Below are 20,612 nucleotides of genomic sequence, written 5' to 3' on the forward strand. Positions count from 1 at the left end.
GCAAGGCAAAAAATTCACTTCCACAGTTCACGCAAATCAAATACACATCCCTGAGCTCTTTCCACATCCCTGTAATCAAGTTTCCCTCAAGTAGCCTTCATGACTTTAACAGTACATATTTATATTTTAAAAACATCAACAGGGAAAATAGAGTGGAGAAAAGTACTAAAGCAGTTATGATGATGATATGAAAAAGGCAAAGATGTGCTAGCATAAAACTCACTCTGGGTAGCTGCTGCACTTCGGGGTGCAGAGCTAGCTGATGACACAAACTTGGATTCAACATGGAATAGCTTGTCATACTTAGGTTTTATTAGGACCGCTGGTATCAAATCCCACACTTAAAAACATTGAATTCCATGGGTCTCCCCAAGCTTCCTATCCACTAATTTACAGTGCTGCAAACCTGGGAATCCCTGTGGAAAAGGTAGGATACAGAGGTAAAACAGCAGCAGTAACATCACCTGTGTAAGAACAAATACATTCTATAGTCCTGATACTTCTTTCACTGCTCTTTATCTCCAGCACATGAATAAAACCCCACCAACTCTCTACATTGGCGTTTGGGTTTTTTTTAAACAAATGCATATTTATCACTGGCTAAATTCAGCAGCAGGGCAGCCTACAGCTAACCCACTCAGCTCTCATTAGCATTATTTACAAGAAGAGTCTGAATTGCCTGATGGAGATCCTTATTTACCAAGTCAGAAGCAGCTAAGCAATGCAGAGCGCTCACACACATGATCAGATCTGGACAGCTTAGTCAAAGGTATGGCACCTTGTCACAGCTGAGGACCTGCTTTGCATTGCCATGTTTTGCCACTGTACAGCTCAGCCAGTGTGGGGTATGGGAAAAGGCTGATACGGGTCTGTGGAAAAGGAGCTAGGTGATAGAATAGGTTCAAGATTATAACTATTACCCCACTGTAGTATTTAAGCAGCCATTTGAAAATGGTGGGAACAGACTTTCCCGCACCCCCCCCTTTTCCACCCCGCTCTGTTGCTAGCTCCTAATCTCCCATACTGCAGTTTCTTCCTTCTACCTTCTATTACACCTTACTCACCTATGAAGTGCACATACTACAGGTCTTTCCTTGTACAACAGTTCTACCTGTGGGCATTATCCCCTTCACTGTGTGGTCCCATTGTGGGTACTCCCCAGGGCAGGTTGGCATTCGGTGGGTGGGAGCACCCGATGAGATGCATCACACACCCTGAGCATCTGCAAGAGTGGATCTGGAGCAGAAATGCTGACAGCAAAGCTCCTGGGACTGAAGTGATGCAGTAAATGGTACAAAAGCTATGGCTTCAAAACAGAAAGCTGATTTCAAGCCTTCTCAGCCATTTGACAGATGCTACCAAAAATGTGACACTTCACCAAAGGTAACATCACTGTAAAAGCAGAAAAAAATGAAAGGGAGTGTCTGCTGGTGGCTGGCTGCACTGGAGGACTGTCAATGCTATTCCCAGTGGTTAGGCAGCAAGAAATAATGTCACCCTGTGTAGCACTTACCCTTGAAGAAGGTGTGAGAGTATAAGGGCAGACAGCACTCGGAGAGGTGGCCCAGAGGGGAAATGCTCAGTGGCACCAGGCACAGACGGTGCTGTGCTCTCAGAGTGGGGCTGCCTGGGCACGCAAATTAACCCTGTTAAACTCCTTTCCTCTTCCCTCAAATCTAATCTTCTTAGCAGCACGCGTGCACTACATCGGAACCCTGCCTCATTTCTGGCAATGCATACCAGAGAGGCTAAACCGCAGAGAAAGGAAAAGGATCCCTTTTTTTCTTCCTTTCCAGCTTATCTGTTAGGCATGCTCAGGATTTATCCCTATATAGAGGTTTATTATGTAGCGGAGTATTATATAAATGTAATTCAGGGCAAGCAGTACTTGTCGGTCATATGCATTATGCTTTACTTCACCATATGGGAACTCACTGCTGCAGAAACTCATTTGAGAAATGGACTATGAATTTCACACCCAAAGGTGTCTTGCTTTATCCCTCTGCCGAAGAGAAGCTGAATTGGACGTTTTGGCCTGGTTTATTCAGTTAAGGGTGGTAAGCTGTGTCAAAAGCTGAAAAAAGTCTTCTGACACATTTCTAAGCTGAAATTACAGTTTGCTGGCAATACTGGCTGAAATGTAAAATATTGATGCTTACAGAGTGGAATTTGGAAAGCAATAAATACCGGAGATTACACAGAGCCTGCAATCTCAGCGAGAAGCTGAAGTGAGGGATGTTTAGATTACACAGCCCTTGTAGAAGTCATCATGCTTTCAACGGAGTTCATAAAAAACTACGATAATTTTTGCTGTAATGTTAATAGCAGTAAGAACAGCTTTAAGATCTGAATGAAAAGATGACTATTACTCACTCTGTTGGTGTTACCCTGGGACAGCAGGATGTGGCAGGCATCCAGCTGTATGAAATGTGGCAAGCTGATAAAGACAGAAAACCATTCTTACACTGCAATTTGGATCCAAGAAGATAAATGTGCATATCTATGTGTGCGTGTATATATATATTTCAACAGAAAAACCTGAACTCTGATAAAAAATAATTTAAACTAGTGGACATTTTCTACATAAAACAGTACAAATAGCTGCAAGCTAATCAAACAGAATTTATACCTCATTTAACTCACAATTTATTTCACTACTTTGGCATAATTTCACAATAGAAAAACAAAAATAAAGATTTAAATACTCTTAAGGTTGAGAATTTAAAATCTACTCTATTGAACAAATGCTGCTTTTCTAATACAGACCTGTTCTTGGACAGAAAAACACAAAAATGGAAACAAACCATCAGTATCATCAAGGCTTTAAGATATTCACAACATCTAAGATTTTTCTCTTTTCCTAGAGTATCACCTTTGAGAAGCTGGCCTTTTTGGCAATTTTGATTTACAAACTAAATACTCGCTAACGTCAATATTTTTCTGTATGAAGATGAGGCCCGGAAATATGAAAAAAAATGTCTAAGCTTGGTGATGAGCTCTAATGAGAAGCTGTTTTTTGCTGATGTTCTCAAAAGCTGTTACTTCACGCATTTTTGGGGTACTTTTAGTTTCTCCCAAGTAATAAGAATAAAATTAAACTATAGGAGACTATTCCAAGTTGCTGTCACACTTTCCAAAACAAGAAAACCCAAATAACTATTACAAATCTTTCCAGATGACTTGTTAAGCAGGGCAGCAGCTAAGTAAAACAGGTTGCATTTGCCATTGTCACTGCTGAGTCTTACCAGGTTATGTCTGTATTAGCTTTTCTCTTAGCACCAAAATGATGTATGGTCAATGACAGCTGGTATGAATCAGCAAAAAATCAGTTTATAGTAGTGGAAGGGTCCTGTCATTTAGACTTGGTAAACCATGGATTCTGGACCCATCTCATGCCACCGGTCTCTAAATGCTAGAGTACACTGTGCAGCTTTACTTCAGTCTATTCCTTTTAATTTTAGTAACAGTGAACTTGGACCCCTTGAGAATGCTATTGGAAAACTTACAAAGTTAGAAGACATGCTGTGAGATGCTTTCCCAGCTTCAGCTGTTTCACACTGCCATGGTAACGGATGGGTGCCCTGGATTCAGCACGGCTGTCTCAGTAAGTTGTGTTTATGGGTGCTCAGTATCATTGCAGCCACATAATGCAGAATGAAAACCTTGTTCTGTATAAGGCACAGTCTTTCTCCTTCTCTTCAACGATGTGATTTAACATAAAGATAATGAAGGCAGGCATTACTTTTTATTCAACCACTATATTGAATCTTTAATGGGTGAAGCAAGTTTTCCAGGGCCCATGTGAGGTGTGTTCACCTGTCCATTTTTCCCTCAGATTGGCTTTGCCTCCCTCCATTTGTGCTCCTGGAACAGAATCTCAAGCACACTGCTGAATGCACATCCAGTTCCTAAATGAAGATTTTAAAGACACTGTCCAGAACAACCTGATGGCTTCACTCAACAATACCAACGTAAACAAGCAGCCCATAAAGATGTTAGTAATTGCAGCAAGGCCAGCTTCTGGCATACTTGGCTATCCTGCTTTGTTTGGCTCCTAAATTAATTCTACCATCACTTGTGTTTTGACTCTATGAGATGTTGGACCTGACAACTCTCATAAATCATGATATGGCCTTACCATTACATGCGATGTGACTACAACATCAAAATGCTGTCACCTACGTGACTGCTTGGAGGGTTTTCATGGCAGGGCAACTAACAGATCTGCAGGCAAATGGAGGACAAATAATTAACAGCTGTCCCTCAGCTAGCTGGCAAAGGAAGCAGGCACCAGATATAAAAATAAACTTTGTCTATTTCTCCCAAAATAAGGGTGGAAAACAGAACAGATGAGAAAAGTTATTCTATGAGAGCTTTCGTAATTTGATTTTTAGTGACAAAATGATGTCCAAATAATTAGAGCCATCTGTTTCTGCTTTCCAACTGGAAGATTGATCAAGAATGCAATGCAGAAGACAAAAAAAATAGTGGCTAAAAAAGGAGGGCAAGGGCAGATCCCTTTTAATGGGTAGGGGTAGAAAATAATGGAAAATGGTCGTATGATTGGCATTAGGTGGATATAAGAGTATCTGAAGCTTTATTTATGCTCTGATTTTGGTCATGGATGTAAGCTTATCTTGTGGAAATTATTTAGACTGAAATGAGCTTAAGTAAGGGCTTGCTTACACAGGGGATTAATAAGCACTAACAAGAGAGTGAATTAACAGCATAGGAGCCTCCCTGTGCTGACCTGCTACATGGATTCACAGTGTAGGAGTTTGATTTTACTGTAGTAAAAAGTGAAGTCTATACAGTTACACTTAGAAATTTTAAAGAAAAATGGTAAACAATACTTATGTATGATGAAATAGGAGCAATCCATGTGTACCAGCTATTAGGTAGTAGTTGGTAAGTTCCTTGTAATTTCACTGATGGTCAATGTAAGAGGTAATTTCAGTATGCAGCACCATCTGGTTTGAAATGATGAAATTTGGGGCTTAATGAATATCTTGTATGTAGGAACTTTTTAATCAGCAAACAGAAGACCATTGCTATGTGGTGACCATAGTAGAGCTAGTGATGGTCAGATATTTTTCAAAATATGATCTATTTAAAATGCATACTTGTTGAAAACATTGTTATTACCTTTGGGTATTAAAAAAACAAGCCTTCCCCCCATCCCCCCCGCCTCAAATCCCCACCAACTTCGCTTGTTAACCAACTTCTGGTAACAGTACTGCATTACAACACTACAGACTAAATACAGATTAGTTTGGTCCTCAAAAATCAAATCAAACCGCGACCATCCACATGTGGAAAAGTTATTTTTCTTATCAGTCTCCGGATGACACTCTTCTTCCACAGCTCGTTCCAACCAGTTCATACGCCAAGGCCAAGAGCACTCAAACACGTATTTATAGCATGCACTTAATCAAGAAGACAATTGGTTTAGCAGATGGAACTGTGAATTTGATGCAGTTCACCCAAAGGCGACAAACAAGAACAGGAACTTCCAGTGCTGTGTAGAACAGGACAAACAGCAAAGGCAGTTTGGTACCAAAGTCTGGCATCTGCTTCAGACCTAGGCAGGTATTTATACAGACTGAGGTCACTGCAGAAAAACCTTGAGAATTTTTTTCTATAATAAAATATGTATCTAGTTAATTCCATTCCAGCAAGTGCTTCTAGGCTGTTACTGAAATGGATAGTTGAAAAAAAAGCATTTAATGTCTGACCTGAAGACTCATTTAGGGTATGTATCCTGAAGATCTCGTGTTTAGCACAGCCCCTGCTTTGACAAGATGCTTTCTTTCAGGCCCTCAATATCTGTGCTTAAACTTCTCATAGTTGCAAGCAATCTAATAGCATGTGTCGGGGGTGGGGGGCTGGGGCGGGGGGTAGGAAAATCTTAAAAAAACCAAAGGGAACACCATCAAACCCTAATCGGGTTCTCAATATCATGAAACTAAACCAGTCAGAAACTCAACAAGGTAGGCAAACCCAGATGTCTACCTTGCCAGCCTTACGAGTCAATGTAAACAAGGGGTATTAATAATTCATATGTTTATAATTAATAAGGCAATATAAAATTATTCACATGAGAATACAGAAATCAGAAGTAAACAATAAAAGTGAAAATATGTTTTAATATTTGTCTCCTTGTTACAAAGCCATCTCAAAGGCACGTTTACTTCTCTCTGGATACTGACAAAAAGCCTTAAAATGCAAAGTCTTTTCTGGAAATCATACGGACACTGTTTGCTATGTGCATCCCCAGCCACACCACCCAAACCAGTGCAAAAAGACACATTTGCTTCTCTGAGTAAAACAAAACCACAAACACCAAAATATAACTCAGTAAGAAAAAATCAGCCCAACTGAAAAACAAGCTGTCTTGTGCCAGCTCCAGCACTATCTGCGCTGCTTGGACAGGGGCCAGCAAATGTAACAGCTTACTCAGTACAAGGTACTGAGCTGAGTGTGCCTGCACAACCCAACCTTGGGAGGAGCACTGTGTTACTTGCTGCACTGTTTTCATGGGGAAGCACGAAATAGCACAGGTTTTTTTCCCTGCCGTAATTCAAGTTACTATAATGAAACCTCGAGGCAATGGATTTTTATTCCAAGACCTGAAAGTTTTAAAGCAAGATACCAAAGGCATGTTTTCTGAGGACATTTCTGTTCCAGTACTGGTGTATTTGTGTAATCAAGACCAGTAGAATTAACCAGATCTTCATAACATTTTCCTCTACATACATTTTATGTTTATTTAAACACATCCAAATCTAACCTGAATGCATAAAACCTAAAAGAACCAAATTCAACCATGACTTAGGCATTTTTGAAAAACAAGCAATTAAAAGCCCACTACCAGAAGCTGTTAATACTCAGTTGAGGCGAGGGCTCAGTCCATCGTCACCTTCTCATCTCTCACAGGTTTGCACACCCAGTCAGTTCCTTAATGTGACCCCTGAGATACCATATTGTCCCCTTGGGGACAAATGCCTCCACAGTTATCTGATGCTATGTCCAAATGCACCTCAAATTACAACACAAGCTAGGCATGCTTAGGCAGGCCGCACGCTGAACAAATCTGATCAATGCTAACACTGTACCAAATTAGCTGGACTATTACAGTTCAGTGCATATTTGCTTGGCCATGAGGCAATGCATGACTGTTAGCACAGTGCAACAACAAAGCAGAAGGCAGAACTCTCAGAATATATCTTTCAGAGCATTAAAGCATGTTAGAAAAAAGCATGTGTAGTCAAAACATGATATCAGAGTTATTTCCTTTAATATAAGAAATTTTGCATTTTTCAGGGAAAAATCATTTATACACTACAACAACATTTTTTTCTCTTATCATTCATCATACTTTCATAGGTTGTTTTTCTCCCTCCGAGTGCCTTAATGCTACCTGCAGCTCTTTAATAATCATATAAAGTTCACCTGAAAAAAGAGATCCCTTTATTCTACATTTGCCACTCTATGGCAAGAGTGCTCTGAATTCGCTGGTGCTGTAACCCTCTGGCATAACGTGGGCTCTTCACCCAACCTGCTCTCCCCTCTCCACCTCCTCTGAGCTCCTGTAGCTCACGCTGGTCCACTTCACTCATCCCAGCCTGCCAGACCATTGCTGCTCCCATTTCACCAGCCACGGATGTCTGACCAGGATGTTCCCGCTTACCCGCCATGCACCAAAAGCAATTTCATGGGCTGCCACTGTTTGCTGACAGCAACATGCTGCTGCAGCACGCACTGCCTGCCTGCACCAAGCCCTCACCCGTGCCCAGCCCCAGGCTTCAGCCCAAGCAGCAGTGAGCACAACTGCTGAGTGATGCTCACCTATTACTGGTTTTAACAGGAGTACATGAAGAACTGTCTTTGCCTGTCCACAGATGTTTGCACCACATATTGAAATCCTGATCTCTGCCAGTAGGTATAACATTCCGCCCTGAGCCTTCAAAGAGCTTGAACATATACTCTGTCTTCTGGACATCTTAACTTTCATACTTTGTTTTCAAAAAAACCTGATTTTTTTCTTCCTCGCTGTTGATAACTGAGAACAAATCCTTCACCAGCCACCTTTGGCTTTATGCATCTCATCTAAATGTTAGCAGTCTTTTCATTGCACTGCCTTGCTTCTCAGGGAGACCCACACAGCTGCTGCCAGAAGATCTGTGTGCAGAAACCTCTCTGAGAAGTGGGCTTTACATTTTAAATAGATCCCATGAAAACGCGTGCTTATTTTTACAGGACTCTGGAAAAAAAAATCATCAGCTGACATCAGCTTTTCAAAGGGTGATTACAAAATGAAAACACACGCTAATAAACCAGTTAAGGCAAGAAGTTAAAAACTTACACTAATACTATATAGTCCTTCTAATGCCATTTTTAAAAATACATCTAGCTAATATTTTTCATCAGTGCAGTCATCTGGTTCCTGCTGGATTCTCTTCTCTATATTTTTTCTAGTCTGTCACCTACAGTGAAGTATGGTGAATGATGAAGAAAGCACAATGCTAACAGAAATACACTTCCCCTATTAACTACATTTCAGTGAAGTTTTATGTACAATTTCTACTAGCTAAGCGTAAAGAATTGCAGGTTTCTAAAGAATTCATCTCACTCTCTACATTTCCTTATTTATAAATAAACAGATTTTTCTTCTGCAGGAAATACTCTTAACTGAAGGCCTGAAACCAGAGACATTCTTCACCAACTAGGGTAATTTCCATATTTCAACAAGAAATTTTTGTTATGGGTGGTAGGGTGGGGATGGAGAGCAATTAAAAGCAACCCCCCAGCTTCTTGACACCATTTTAATCATTCCATCATATAGATTTAAGAACATGAAAACTGATAAAAGTAGTCAGACCAGAAGCCCACCAACCACTATATCTTACACCTGACAGCATCTGGCAACAGATGCTTTTAAGGGAAGAACATGGGGAACACAGCAAGCGCACTCTCCATTTGTTAACTTCAAGAACATTTGTGATATTAGATGAATACTGTAGCATTCAGTTTCTGTTAAATCAAAGAAATATCTAATCACTCTAAACTGAAGATTACTCCTTTGCAATATCTGCTTCCATCTGTTTAATATTCCTTTATGCATGGAAGGGGGGTATGCAGAGGGCAGAGCCAGAGGGGCACAGCGAGCAGCCAAGAGGCAACAGGCACAAGTCACAAGTCAGAGCAGGCAAAATTTTCAGTGAGATTGGTGAAGCACAGAAACAGGGGCCCAGAGAGGATGCACAATGTCCATCCACAGAGAATTACAAAACATTGAAGTTACCCTTGCTTGGAGCAGCAGGTGGGACTTGATGACCATGCGTCCAACCCAAAATATTCCATGACACCAGGAACAAATCCTCCAAAATATATAGTTAAAACCCTATTGATTTAAGCCATAAGGAAAACAAAATATTATTTCAGTTACTTGAGGACAAGTATGCTGTCTCAGTAAACTGAAAATCTTCCTGCCTATCTTATTTTACTTCCACAAGGAACTGGGTCAGACAACAAAAGCCAAATGAACCTATATGCATGTTATGCACCCAGATGCTGTAGACTAACTTCAACAGATAATCTGTAGAGGGACCATATTTCTTGGATGAGAAGGCTGCAATAAGTCTTCCACTTCATTTGTAACAGTTTCTTCTACTGTGGCTCTATGTCCTACATGAAAAGGCAGATTTCCAGAGTTTTTTAGGCACATCACACCTATGATTGCACTGGTGGCAATACACCTACTGCTCTTCTGTGGTTTTGAAAATATTCCTTGTGTTTAACTGCACTGGTAGGTGCCTAAGTATGATGAAAATCTGGATTTGGAATATTTTATGATTAATTTTAGAGACATTTTAAACTGGATCACTGATACATTGTCCAGTCCAATGGCCTATGTATTTTAGTCTGACAGATTCCCACTAGATACTCTAAATACTCTGTTTAGAATAAAGCACATAGCTGCCACAGTTAACAGAGGTAATGGAGATAACTGGGAAAAGGAGGACATTATCAGGTGAGATATATTCAAGATGACCCATCTCTGCAGCAAAAGGCAAATCTTTATTGCAAAACGAAAGCATTTGGCAGTAACGCAACCTCCCTTAACTCTCCAAAACAAGACCAAAACATACTCTCATACAAGAAGGAGATAATTGTTTTTCTAGCCACCTGGAGCAGGAAGCATTTATAAATTCCTTGTGGACTTAGCATTGCTAAAGGAACAAACAGACCCACATCCAATGAACAAGTGAAACTGGCAACTCCATTTATAAGTAGCAAGCTACGGCAGTACTGAAGATTTATTTCAGAGGAAGATTGAAGCAGCACTAGCAAACTAATAAGGAACTGCAACATAAACTCACAATTAGAGAGAACTTACAGCAATCAAAAGACTTACAAATTTATAAAATACTAAAACAATGGAGCATGCTTTGACACATTTGGTGGGAACAGGTGTGTATATTAAAAGCAATTTCTGCACCTCTCAGAAAATGTAATTATTTGATGGCAGTGCTCATCTTGGAGGAACTAACAACATCTCACACAAAAGCAAGTGCCTTTACTTTGGTCTGGAGAAGCATCAAGACGACTATGTGTCTTGATAGTGAAGGAGTTTCATTCTTTCCCTCTCCACTGATGTGTGTAGTACACTGAAAATAGGGACAATGTAGTTGTTTCAACACGGTCTCTTGTTTTAGTTCTGCAGACCACTTTTCAAGCCTCTATGAAAGGTTAGAATAGGTTTACCACATCTATACTAGGAAACAACATCTTCTCCAACCCTCACAATAATCTCCAGATATGGGGTACATTTGAAGCAACTCCCAGATGGTCTTTGCAACACCGATTTGAACCATGATGAGCTACCAGAAAAGAAAATCTCAGCACAGGACAGCGTCCTCTTTCGAGTTAAGGAGGAAGTGCCATTTTACAAAAAGAGAAGCCCACAATCTGGTTAGCTGAAAAAACACCCTGGTTTTACTGTGTCAAATCAGAAAGCCTCAGGGAGTCCCCACAAATTTTTTTCTACAGAGCCCTACGTCTCATCTCAGGCAAAAACTAACTCCTTCTGAACCTTTATTTTTAAAAAGCAAATAAGCAATCCAGGAAAGTAATATGCACCAGAGAATCTCACAAAACAAACAAAAGTAAGTCTAATCAAGCATGGTATGTGTCTCAAGTCACATTGATACCAAATTTAAGCTCACACTGAGCCTTTCTCAGTCCATCCAACTCCAGAAAAGCACCGCTCTAAAGAGCATTTCTCCACAGAAAAACAGGTGAAGGGACAATCTACTCACAAAAACTCTGGGGTAAGAGGGTCATTTAAGATTTCTCCACAAGTAAAGAGCCCATTGAAAGCACTGTTAATTGCAAGCTCATATTGAACTTGAACAATAGTTTATTACTGTTGGTTTTGTTGTGACCAAACAGTAAACACTGAGCTAATAACAGTGTTGAAAAGCAATTTCACAGCACTTGTACAGTCATTATGGCTGAATACAAAATAATTCTATTGCAAATGGATTACCTAAGGGTCTGGAAGCATCATCCAGGACACAATCAAACTGCTACCTCATGCACTATTGAGGAGGGACTGCAAATACTGCAGATCTTGCAGCCCTTCAGCATTTGAGACAACCTGCCTTCCCCATCAGCTACTTTAGGAGTAACTAACTGGCACTTACCTTCAGCAGCGCCACTAGAATTTTCCAAAGCACCAGCATTAATCCAGGAACTCCCTGGTTGCTCTTGCTGTCACCGCTAACCTTCATTTGCCAATGTCCATCTTCTGTGCAATGGTCTACTGCAATGCCGCGAAGGGAGGGGCCTCTTACGTCAGCGAGGGCACGGTGAGGCCAACACTGTGTGTTTCTAAGCCATGATCACTCTTTTTCTATCATGGTGAAGGTTTCCTCAGCTAGGTTTTCTGAATATTGGCACAAGTTTCAGTATAGAAGTTGTAGCAAAAGATATCAGGTATATTAGAAACTATGCATATTTTTCTTTCTAAAAAAAAAAAAAAGGCAAGTAATTTATTGATCACTAGAACTATTTGCAGAAAGTCCAGAGGAAGTACTTTGTGATTTTTATAATTAAAAAAACAAATACATTTCCTGCTCACTTGAGATCAAGTCCTTTTCCAGGCATTGCTGACTTAACAAGACACGAAGAAAACACGCTCCTTCCTGTTGCTCTTTTAGCTCTAGACTAGCTGTAGCTGTTTAAATCGTGTTCATCATCTAATCGGTGTGGGCTTGGTTTCACCTAGCCAGTCATTTCATTGGCAGAACAGCTATGCTGATGGCAGTCAGTAAATTTCCATAGGCATCAGGCACATATCCCCACCTGACATTCAATCTTCTGGTCTGCATCCTCCAATTAAACTCAGCAGCCTCTCACAGTGCCCTGTCCTTTTGCACGGCAAACATCAGAAAGGTCCATCTGACTATTTCTTGGGCTTTGCAAATGCTGTCACACGAAGCTGCTGACACCATTCCCTGGGTCTGCTGTCAGCAAAAGAGTTGGTGACTTCAGGCTCAGACCTTACTGCAACAACCTGCCCCAGAGGCATATCCAGCTGCACAGCAGCCCAAGTCTGCGTATTTGAACCATGCCGTGCATTCTGCATGTGTCACATCCTCTGCTGAACTACCACCATCCAGTACCAGACATTTCTGACTGGTTAGTTATGTACTTGTTAGCATGCTCCTAAATCCTGGTATCTACCAAAGCTGCACATAAAGTCTGAACAACTTCTTTTTATTTCAGTGTTTCCCAGCATGACTGTCCTCACCACAGAATTTATAAGAAGTGTCTACTGGCCATATTTGTGAATGCTTTAGCAGAGTGCAATCAGTTCATGCAAGTCAGCCTGATGGTTGCCTCTCAGCTTGCCTTGCACCAGTATACTAAAATTTCCTACTTTTCAGGGCTTAGAGAGCTTGGCTTGTATTGCAGTTGTCATGTCTTGCAATTCCATGTTTCTTGTTATGTTTGCATAATTTTGAGAAACCCTTGGGTACATTGATACCAAAGGCTGAATCATCTCATCTAGTAACATTGCTTTGTCATGCTTTGGTAGTTCAGGAATGTCATCAGCCTTGTTTAATCACCTGCAATGATAATGCAGACACATTTCTATTCTGGGCCCAGTCTTGCATGTGCAATGAATTCTGCTTCAAACTCTGCTTGGCCAAGGACTGCTGGATTAAGTGGACCATCTTCGGCAGTCACACGCTTTCGGCAGGCTGGCACCCCAGCACACTGGAAGCACACGACATCCTGGGGAGGATAATTTGCAGCCTCTGAAGGCAGTCAAATAACGGAAAGAAATTTTCAACTTTAAATCCCTTGATCAACTTACTGAGGTATATTTCCACATACACATGTTTTTGTACAGTTAAGTTTATGGCAAGAGAAAGTAATACAGAATGTGAACTAGTTCAAAATTTGGTGAATATATAATGACACGGAAAGAAAACTTGGGACTTCCTAGGAAATTTTAGAGAAAGTTTAACAGCAAACATAGCCCACACAGCCACCATGATAAATATATGATTAAAAAGACAAAATCAATTAAAAATTAAGACCTCTAGCAGTGCCAGAATGCACCCAGTGCATTTAAATAATTTGGAGTTATAAATTACATGCTCAAACACCTGTTCACTTGCCACTTATTTATTACTGAAGAGGACTCTATAAAATGCTTGTCCAACTTTTTTCTTTCTGATTTATTCCAGGGTAACAACCTGTTGCAATGAAATGACACCCACAGCTTCCCTCCCAAGCTGGACTTTCTTCCATACTGTTCCCCCATAACCCTTTCTCTTCCACTCTCTTAAGACTAGAAAAAGAAACAAATATATTAGTATTCTCTGAATGCCTGGGTTGGGCTGGATAATGAAATGAAGTCCAAGCAAGTTATCAAAGATTTAGGAGGAAATCTTCTATCCTAAGATTTATAAGGTATTGTAATGGTATAAGGTTGGGATATACAGTGACAGGGGGGTATGAGGACAGGGATACACAAATTCTTTGTATTTGGTTTGCTGACCTACCTCAGACTTCTGCCCCCAATCATCATAACTAATTTGCAATGCACAAGAAAATCCTCTTTTCTTTATGAATGTTTTCAAATAATCCTAGATAAACGTATGAACAATTGACAAACCTTCCTACAGCACTTCATTTAGGTCACTTTACATTACATTAATCGGCTCCACCAAAGGATAACAACTCTGAAATCTGCTTTAGGACTTCATATATATTTCCTTTTTCATTGACATTTTCCTGCTATTAATAACCAAATCACAATAAGGTTTAATCAACTAGATCTTGATGATGCAACAAGTACCATCATAAGCAATCACCTGCTACGTCCTCCCCTGCATAGCCAGTTTTCCCACTAGCCAAAACTCCAAGTCCATCCTAAAAATCTAAACAAAACAGCACAAAGAAAATACATTTCCCTTTGGTGACAGCTGGGTCAGCTGCACAAAAGAATAAATCAAAATTCATTACATCAAAACAACTTCAATGAGATGGTTGTTTTTTTCCCTTTTAAAGGAGAAGCTATTAATTTAAACCATTCCTTAGAAAATGAAGCAGAAGAGAAATGCTCCCTTCCCTTCTCCCTGCCCAGCTCCCACTTTCTGAAGCCTTCCTTTTGTCACGTACTTTTTGGGTTCAGCCGAAAGCATCTCCCTTCCCTCTGCACATCCACTCTGTGCGGGACTGCCGAGCTGCGACTCATCCCGAGAAGCATTTGAAATCCCAAGGTTTAAAAAGCAACTCGCAAGCAAGCCCTCCTCCGCTCGCAGCCTGACAGCTCTGGAAGCATATTGAACTGCAGCATTATCCCCAGCAAACCACCGATCCCGTTATTCAGCCTGACTGGCCCCACCATGACTGTTTCAAGCACAAGAAAATTACTTAAAAACAAAACAAAACAAAACAACAAACCCAAATACCCCACAGTTTTACATTTTTTTTCCTTTTTTTTTTTTTTTTAAAGGATAGACACCCAGAGGAGCTCATTTCCAGGGCATCCCAGCTGGCTAGCTCTGCCCAGCCCAGCCTGTGAGCATCTGCAGCCCCCAAGAGTACCACCCCCGAGGCGAGGCATCCTTGGGCAGTCAGCGCCTGGGGTTCTGCCTGCTCCATACCTCCTTCCTGCAGTCCCGTGCAGGCAGTGTGGGTAGCCAGGGACAGAGAGCAGCGTCTGGGATTTCCCTTGCAGTGACTCACACCCATGGCCTCTTATGCTTTTGCTGCAAGAAGCCTGGCTCTGCCTTCCCTGTCACCCCCCTTTAGGTGGCTGAAAACAGCAGCCGGCCCCCACCGCCCACCCCCAGCCTCTCTTGGCTGGTCAAACCCAGCTCTGGCTTTCTCTTTGCACACTCTGTGCTCCATCTCCATGGCCCGTGAACCCCCATGGCTAGGTTAGAGTGGCCCTGCCTGCTGCACACGTCAGCAGCCACGTGCCGAAACCCACAGCTGGGTTTCTTAGAGGACTGTCAAGAAACAGGGGCTGGGTATAAAACGTAGCCGTTTCCCAGCAACTCACCCTGGAGTTATCAAAATTTCACCTGCAGCATATGCCTCGAGATTCAAGCATCATCTGTCCCACAGATGCTTGAATAACCACAGAAAATAAAGTGAGTGGCATTGAATGGGGCACAGGAATTTCTTACCTCACAGGCTCTTCTTGGCGTCATGTTTGTAAAGCTGAGCTCTTCAGAGATGCTGTAACACGATAAGAAGAGCAGGCCTGCTCTTCAAGAGCCTCTTTCTCCTACACTCTGGCCAGAAAAACATCACAAAAACAGTTACATTTCTATCCCTGTTTTTTTTTTCAGTGTATTCACAATATTTTCAACATAATTGGTTTCAGTGCTCCCCTTTTCAAGGGCATGAATGGAGAGGATTTGTGAGATTGAGCTTTGTCTAGAGAAAAAAGGCTCGAAGTAGCAGAGAGAGGAGCCAGAAACAGCAATCTAAACATGCTGTTGCAGGGACTTACATGCCTTCACCATCTGGGGCATGACAGAGGTCACAGCTTTGCAGGAGAACCTTAAACCTATTTCTGCCAACATATTATCTCTGATAATTTTAAAGATTATAGAAATTCAACTACAGACACAAAACTTACAAATATGGCAAACCTATACCACAGAGATAATTTGTAAATGCTGGAGAATGCAATAGAACTTCCTGAATTGGAGGCCTAGATTTCAAAACAAAGTTTGCTTTGGCATTTAATATCCTAAAGACATGATGGATATGTTACAATAAAATGAATAATCTGCCAGAACAGGGGGGGGAAAAAAAAAGTGCTTCAGTGAAAATACAATATGCTGTTATGCATTATATTATAAAAGACAAAATGATGGTATCGTTGTCATACATAAAGGTTTAGACATTGGTATTGTATGTTCATCATTATTACTTCATCCTTGGTTTTCAGTCTTTGTTGAACTACCTTGTTTCTGGCGAATTATTTGACTTGAGAGGTTCTACTTTCCTTCTCTGAAGATGCCCAGTAAAACAAAAGATCAGTATTAGCTGCTGTCTCTTACAGATCCACCTATTGACTTGATCTCTTATGATGTGCTGGTTGCAGATATGTCTGGAAGCAAACTACGGTTCTCTCCATTCCTTTATACTCTCCAACCTCAGATCCACCAAATGACACATACTTTAGACATCATAACAGTTACATAGTTATTTTTTCTTTGTTCATTGCATCTCTGTGTTATCTAAATGAAGTGATCCATTAGATTACCTTTGCTGCCCTTGAAAATAGTTTGTTAATGTTCTAGATGTATTGTGAGGGGTAAAGTTTTTGCTTACCTTACAACTTTTTCCATAAACATTAGCTTCCAGAGGAAAAATTATACACAATTCCAGTAGTGTACACCGTCTTTGCAGTCTCAGAACCTGTGGATTCATAATTGGTTGGCTGACAGCATATTTTATCACTGAGGAGTTTTAAATATTTTTAAGGCAACTGAGGCCACATGAGAAGTCATCAGCCCTCTAACACCTGCAGGGGGGTTCCCTCTTTTCTTTACTTACAGAAATGTGGAAGTGCTGCTTTCTGAAAAAATGAGAGACCTGACAAACCGTTCAGATGTCCTTTATGAGGAACTGCTTGCTTTGCTTATGTTGTTGTTCACTGCTACATCTGCAAGCTGGAGCTGAAACTTCTCTGAGATCAGGCCACTACACACAACGCCTCACAGAGTTGGACTCAAAATGAACCCTATTTTGCGTGAGCTATTCTAATTAAAGACAAGAATTGGATGCCAAGGGAAAGTTAAATGCCAACTAAAGCAAACTCTTTCAAACTTCAGACTTGTTTAAACTGACAGGATTTTTGATTGACAGTTTGAGTTGGCTCCATGAATGACAGCATTTAAGTGCAACTAAGCCTCCAGCTAGAGGCTTACTGGAGCTTTGTCTCACACATCTCTTTCCTCTTTCTCACACCAAGATTAGTTCTTTGTCAGGCCTTTCTATTTCAGCTGTTTGTAATTAATCCTGGGACATGGGAAAATACAGTAAATCAATCAAGTGAGTATAACCAGACAGTATTCGGACTCGCTGAGCATTATGAACTGCATTTGCATGCTTAAACTCACGACGTGTTTAGGTAAAAACCACTGCAAATCAGTGCCTTACAATTAGTCACTGAGAATAGATTGTTCAAGTAACTAAAGTAGTAGGTAATGTCAACAACTGCCTAACAAAGGTCAGAAAAATGACCTCTCTGAGAGTAGTTGAGATCCTAGGCTAAGGGACTAACAGTAGTAGTTCCATGTGGAGACTTAAAGAAACCAGTCTAACGCTGAACAAAATGCAGGAAAGAAGTATACATAATTTTTTTGTTTGGTTGCTTGATTGTTTTTGGTTTTTTTTAGAAAATGGAGCAGAGTCATTTAGGATGAATAATAGCACTTTACATTTCTATGACACCTTCCATCCCACAAGCTCCCAAAGCAGCTGGCAAATTTAACAGATTGAAGGACATCATCTACCGTACACCGAAATCATTTTATGCCACTAAAGGCATTCCCACTGAAGCAAGAAGCAGTGTCTAACAGGTTTGATCTGTTGTGACAAACACCATTATCTAAGGAAAACCACAGGGAGAGCATAATTGCCAACAGCTGGAACTCTTGTGCTGAATCCTAGATTGAACAGTTGTTGGGAAAGATTCTGCTAGTATTTCTCCAGTTACCACTGGTGATGAAGACATGATCACAGATCTTTCAGACCTGCCATGCTCAGGGTAGGCATTCTTATGAGCCAGCTCCTTGGGGCTCTCGCCTCAGCACGAGGTGCCTTCACAACCCATAACCCCACTCCTTGCAGTGCCTGAGTGCTATATCCACCAGACAGGGAGAGAGCAGAGCTTGACCGTAAACATCCAGGCACAAAGACAGATCCAGCGGTCAATCAAGAGAGGCTGCACACTTCAACAGTCCACTTTGAGCTGAGCCTTCACCAAAGTCATCTTTCTTTCATTGCAGCCTGAACATGGACATTCCAGAAAAAAACATTACCTCTGACGACACAGTGAGGTTCAAAGGTGTTTCACATCCAACAGACTATTCACACATGCTGCTTCCTAGAGCACATGGGTCTGACAACAGACTGCCTGACCAGGTCCTTGGAAATCTCTGCACACTAGCAAAACAGGGTAGAAAGGCAGGCTAAATTTGGTGTATGTTAAAGGACTATTATCTAGAATGGCAAAGGAGACAGAGTTGCACCAAAAAGCTCCACCAGGCTACAGATTCAGTGGGATGGGAGTGAGTTTCACACTCCCCTTCTCTCACAGTCATGTCAGGGATCTCAGTCTTTTTAAGGAATTATAGTCATACTTGTGGCCACTGATGCTATGATCGCTGAAGAGTGCAAAATAAGGTGAGCACATCATTATTGTTAAAAAAAAAATAAAATACCCAAAACTGGCAGAAAGAAGAGAGTGCAATGAAAGAGAAATATATGGCCACTGAACTGGTATATTCTAGCTTTAAAAGGAAAAGAATAGCATCCAAAGCCCTTTCCAGATTTGCTGTCAGACCAAAGGAAAGGCTAGGCTGTCAAAGATTGATGGATAATCTACAGTCACATGTTCATTTTGGAATGGCACAGAGGCACGTTTGGAAATGTGTTTTGAGCTGCAGAATAAGGAAGAGTGAAAGAAAAAGTGGAATGGAATCCTATGCCAATGAGCAAAATGGATTAATTCAGCAGTCCATGTCTTCCAGTGGTTTAAAATCAACCAGCTACAAGGTTGATCCGGGAATTAATCTCAGGATTGTTATAAAATGCAGTGCAAACACTCAATGACATCCTACTGAGCTTCTGACAACTCTGAAAAGTCTCACATATTCGACGTGAAATATTTTAATTACAAAGTGAAATGAAATTCAATTACAAGGTGAAACATTTTAATTACAAAGGAAAATGAAGGGTTAGTATGGGCCAGGCTAGCTTGCCTTGTGCATTGCCTGGTCAAGTGTTTCTCAGGTAGGGTTACTCATCATGGAAAACCAATGATTTTTCAATTGCTGAACATGTAAAGTATAGACTAAGCTTTAGGATATCAATGAAGTCAGTTAACAGCAAGGGATGGGTTAGATTCAATCACAGGATTAGAATGCCTGTCTCATCATCAAAGTTTGCTCACAAGGGACAAAGACGACATGGCACTGCTTATCTAGGGTACATCTTACGTAAAGGTCATCTCACTAGCAAAACTGTAAAGCTGTACAAGCTTGACTCTTTTCTTCTCCTCCCCCACTAACAGAGGGCATATGTTAATGCCAACAATGTAATTTCATTATGCATTTGGTTTTTTCTTTCTGCTTTGCCTATGCCAAACCTACAGAAACCCTTGCATGTTGTCACTCTGAGAGGAAGAAGCTAGAGATACCTAAGGTGGTGGCCCCTGCTCGAACAGGGGCTTTATCATAATTCCTACCCTCTTCCCCCAGCCTCTTTCCACTTTCCCCATAGGGGCTGATATCCCTCCTATCCCCATATCCCACCAGCAGGAATGAGTTACCAGGACTCAGCCATTACTTTTCATCCTAGGTTCACCCTTTCCTGGAGTCCTTTCTGTGGAAAGAACAACCCAGTCCAAATTCACTCCCAGTCTCACTCTTCAGGGGAGGACATTCATTTTCTCAGGTACAGCAGAAGATTTTTAGCCATGTCTTAGAGTCTTCATGGCCTTTGAAACTCGTGCCTCCCAGGAGAGGGGCTTCAGCACCATGCCACAGCCAAGCAGTGTTACCTGTGTTGGAGGCAGACAGCAGCAGAGGAAGAAATGCAAGTGTCAAAGGGCCAGAGGGCAAGGGGGGAGGAATTCAACTTCATAGTCCCCTGGGGAGACACTCCCAGCTCTTAGCTGCTGCTTCTGGCACTGTTACGTACCCTCTAGAAAGGCTGTTTGAACTGGAATGGCAATGGAAATGGACATGTCCTGGAACATGGTCCTCAGATCAACGTCTTTGCTGCCACCAGTCATATAAACCAACTCCAGATTATGGTGGTTCGACAAAATTTCAGTAAAC

At 41.2% G+C, this 20,612-nt stretch overlaps 1 protein-coding gene across 17 annotated transcripts in view; it reads right to left on the reverse strand.

Annotated features, from left to right (window-relative positions):
- The window catches only part of LOC101913649 (melanopsin-like), a 49,961-nt gene that overhangs the window by 26,079 nt on the left and 3,270 nt on the right, over positions 1 to 20,612 (reverse strand). For 3 of the 17 annotated variants that reach the window (XM_055796589.1, XM_055796585.1, XM_055796588.1), the window contains 3 exons: positions 18,591 to 18,714; positions 16,876 to 16,962; positions 15,717 to 15,824 (listed from right to left, as the gene is read on the reverse strand). In XM_055796589.1, coding sequence (XP_055652564.1) covers positions 15,717 to 15,740 — 24 coding nt within the window. In that variant the 5' untranslated portion in view covers positions 15,741 to 15,824; positions 16,876 to 16,962; positions 18,591 to 18,714. Of the gene's footprint in view, positions 1 to 223; positions 1,883 to 3,506; positions 4,694 to 9,304; positions 9,404 to 11,708; positions 12,926 to 13,136; positions 14,648 to 14,700; positions 15,042 to 15,188; positions 15,311 to 15,716; positions 15,825 to 16,875; positions 16,963 to 18,590; positions 18,715 to 20,118; positions 20,333 to 20,612 lie in introns of those variants that run through there. The other 14 variants (XM_055796587.1, XM_055796586.1, XR_003552490.2 and 11 more) reach the window with 12 other exon arrangements.

This window comes from Falco peregrinus, chromosome 2 (assembly GCF_023634155.1).
Source record: "Falco peregrinus isolate bFalPer1 chromosome 2, bFalPer1.pri, whole genome shotgun sequence".
NCBI lineage: Eukaryota > Metazoa > Chordata > Aves > Falconiformes > Falconidae > Falco > Falco peregrinus.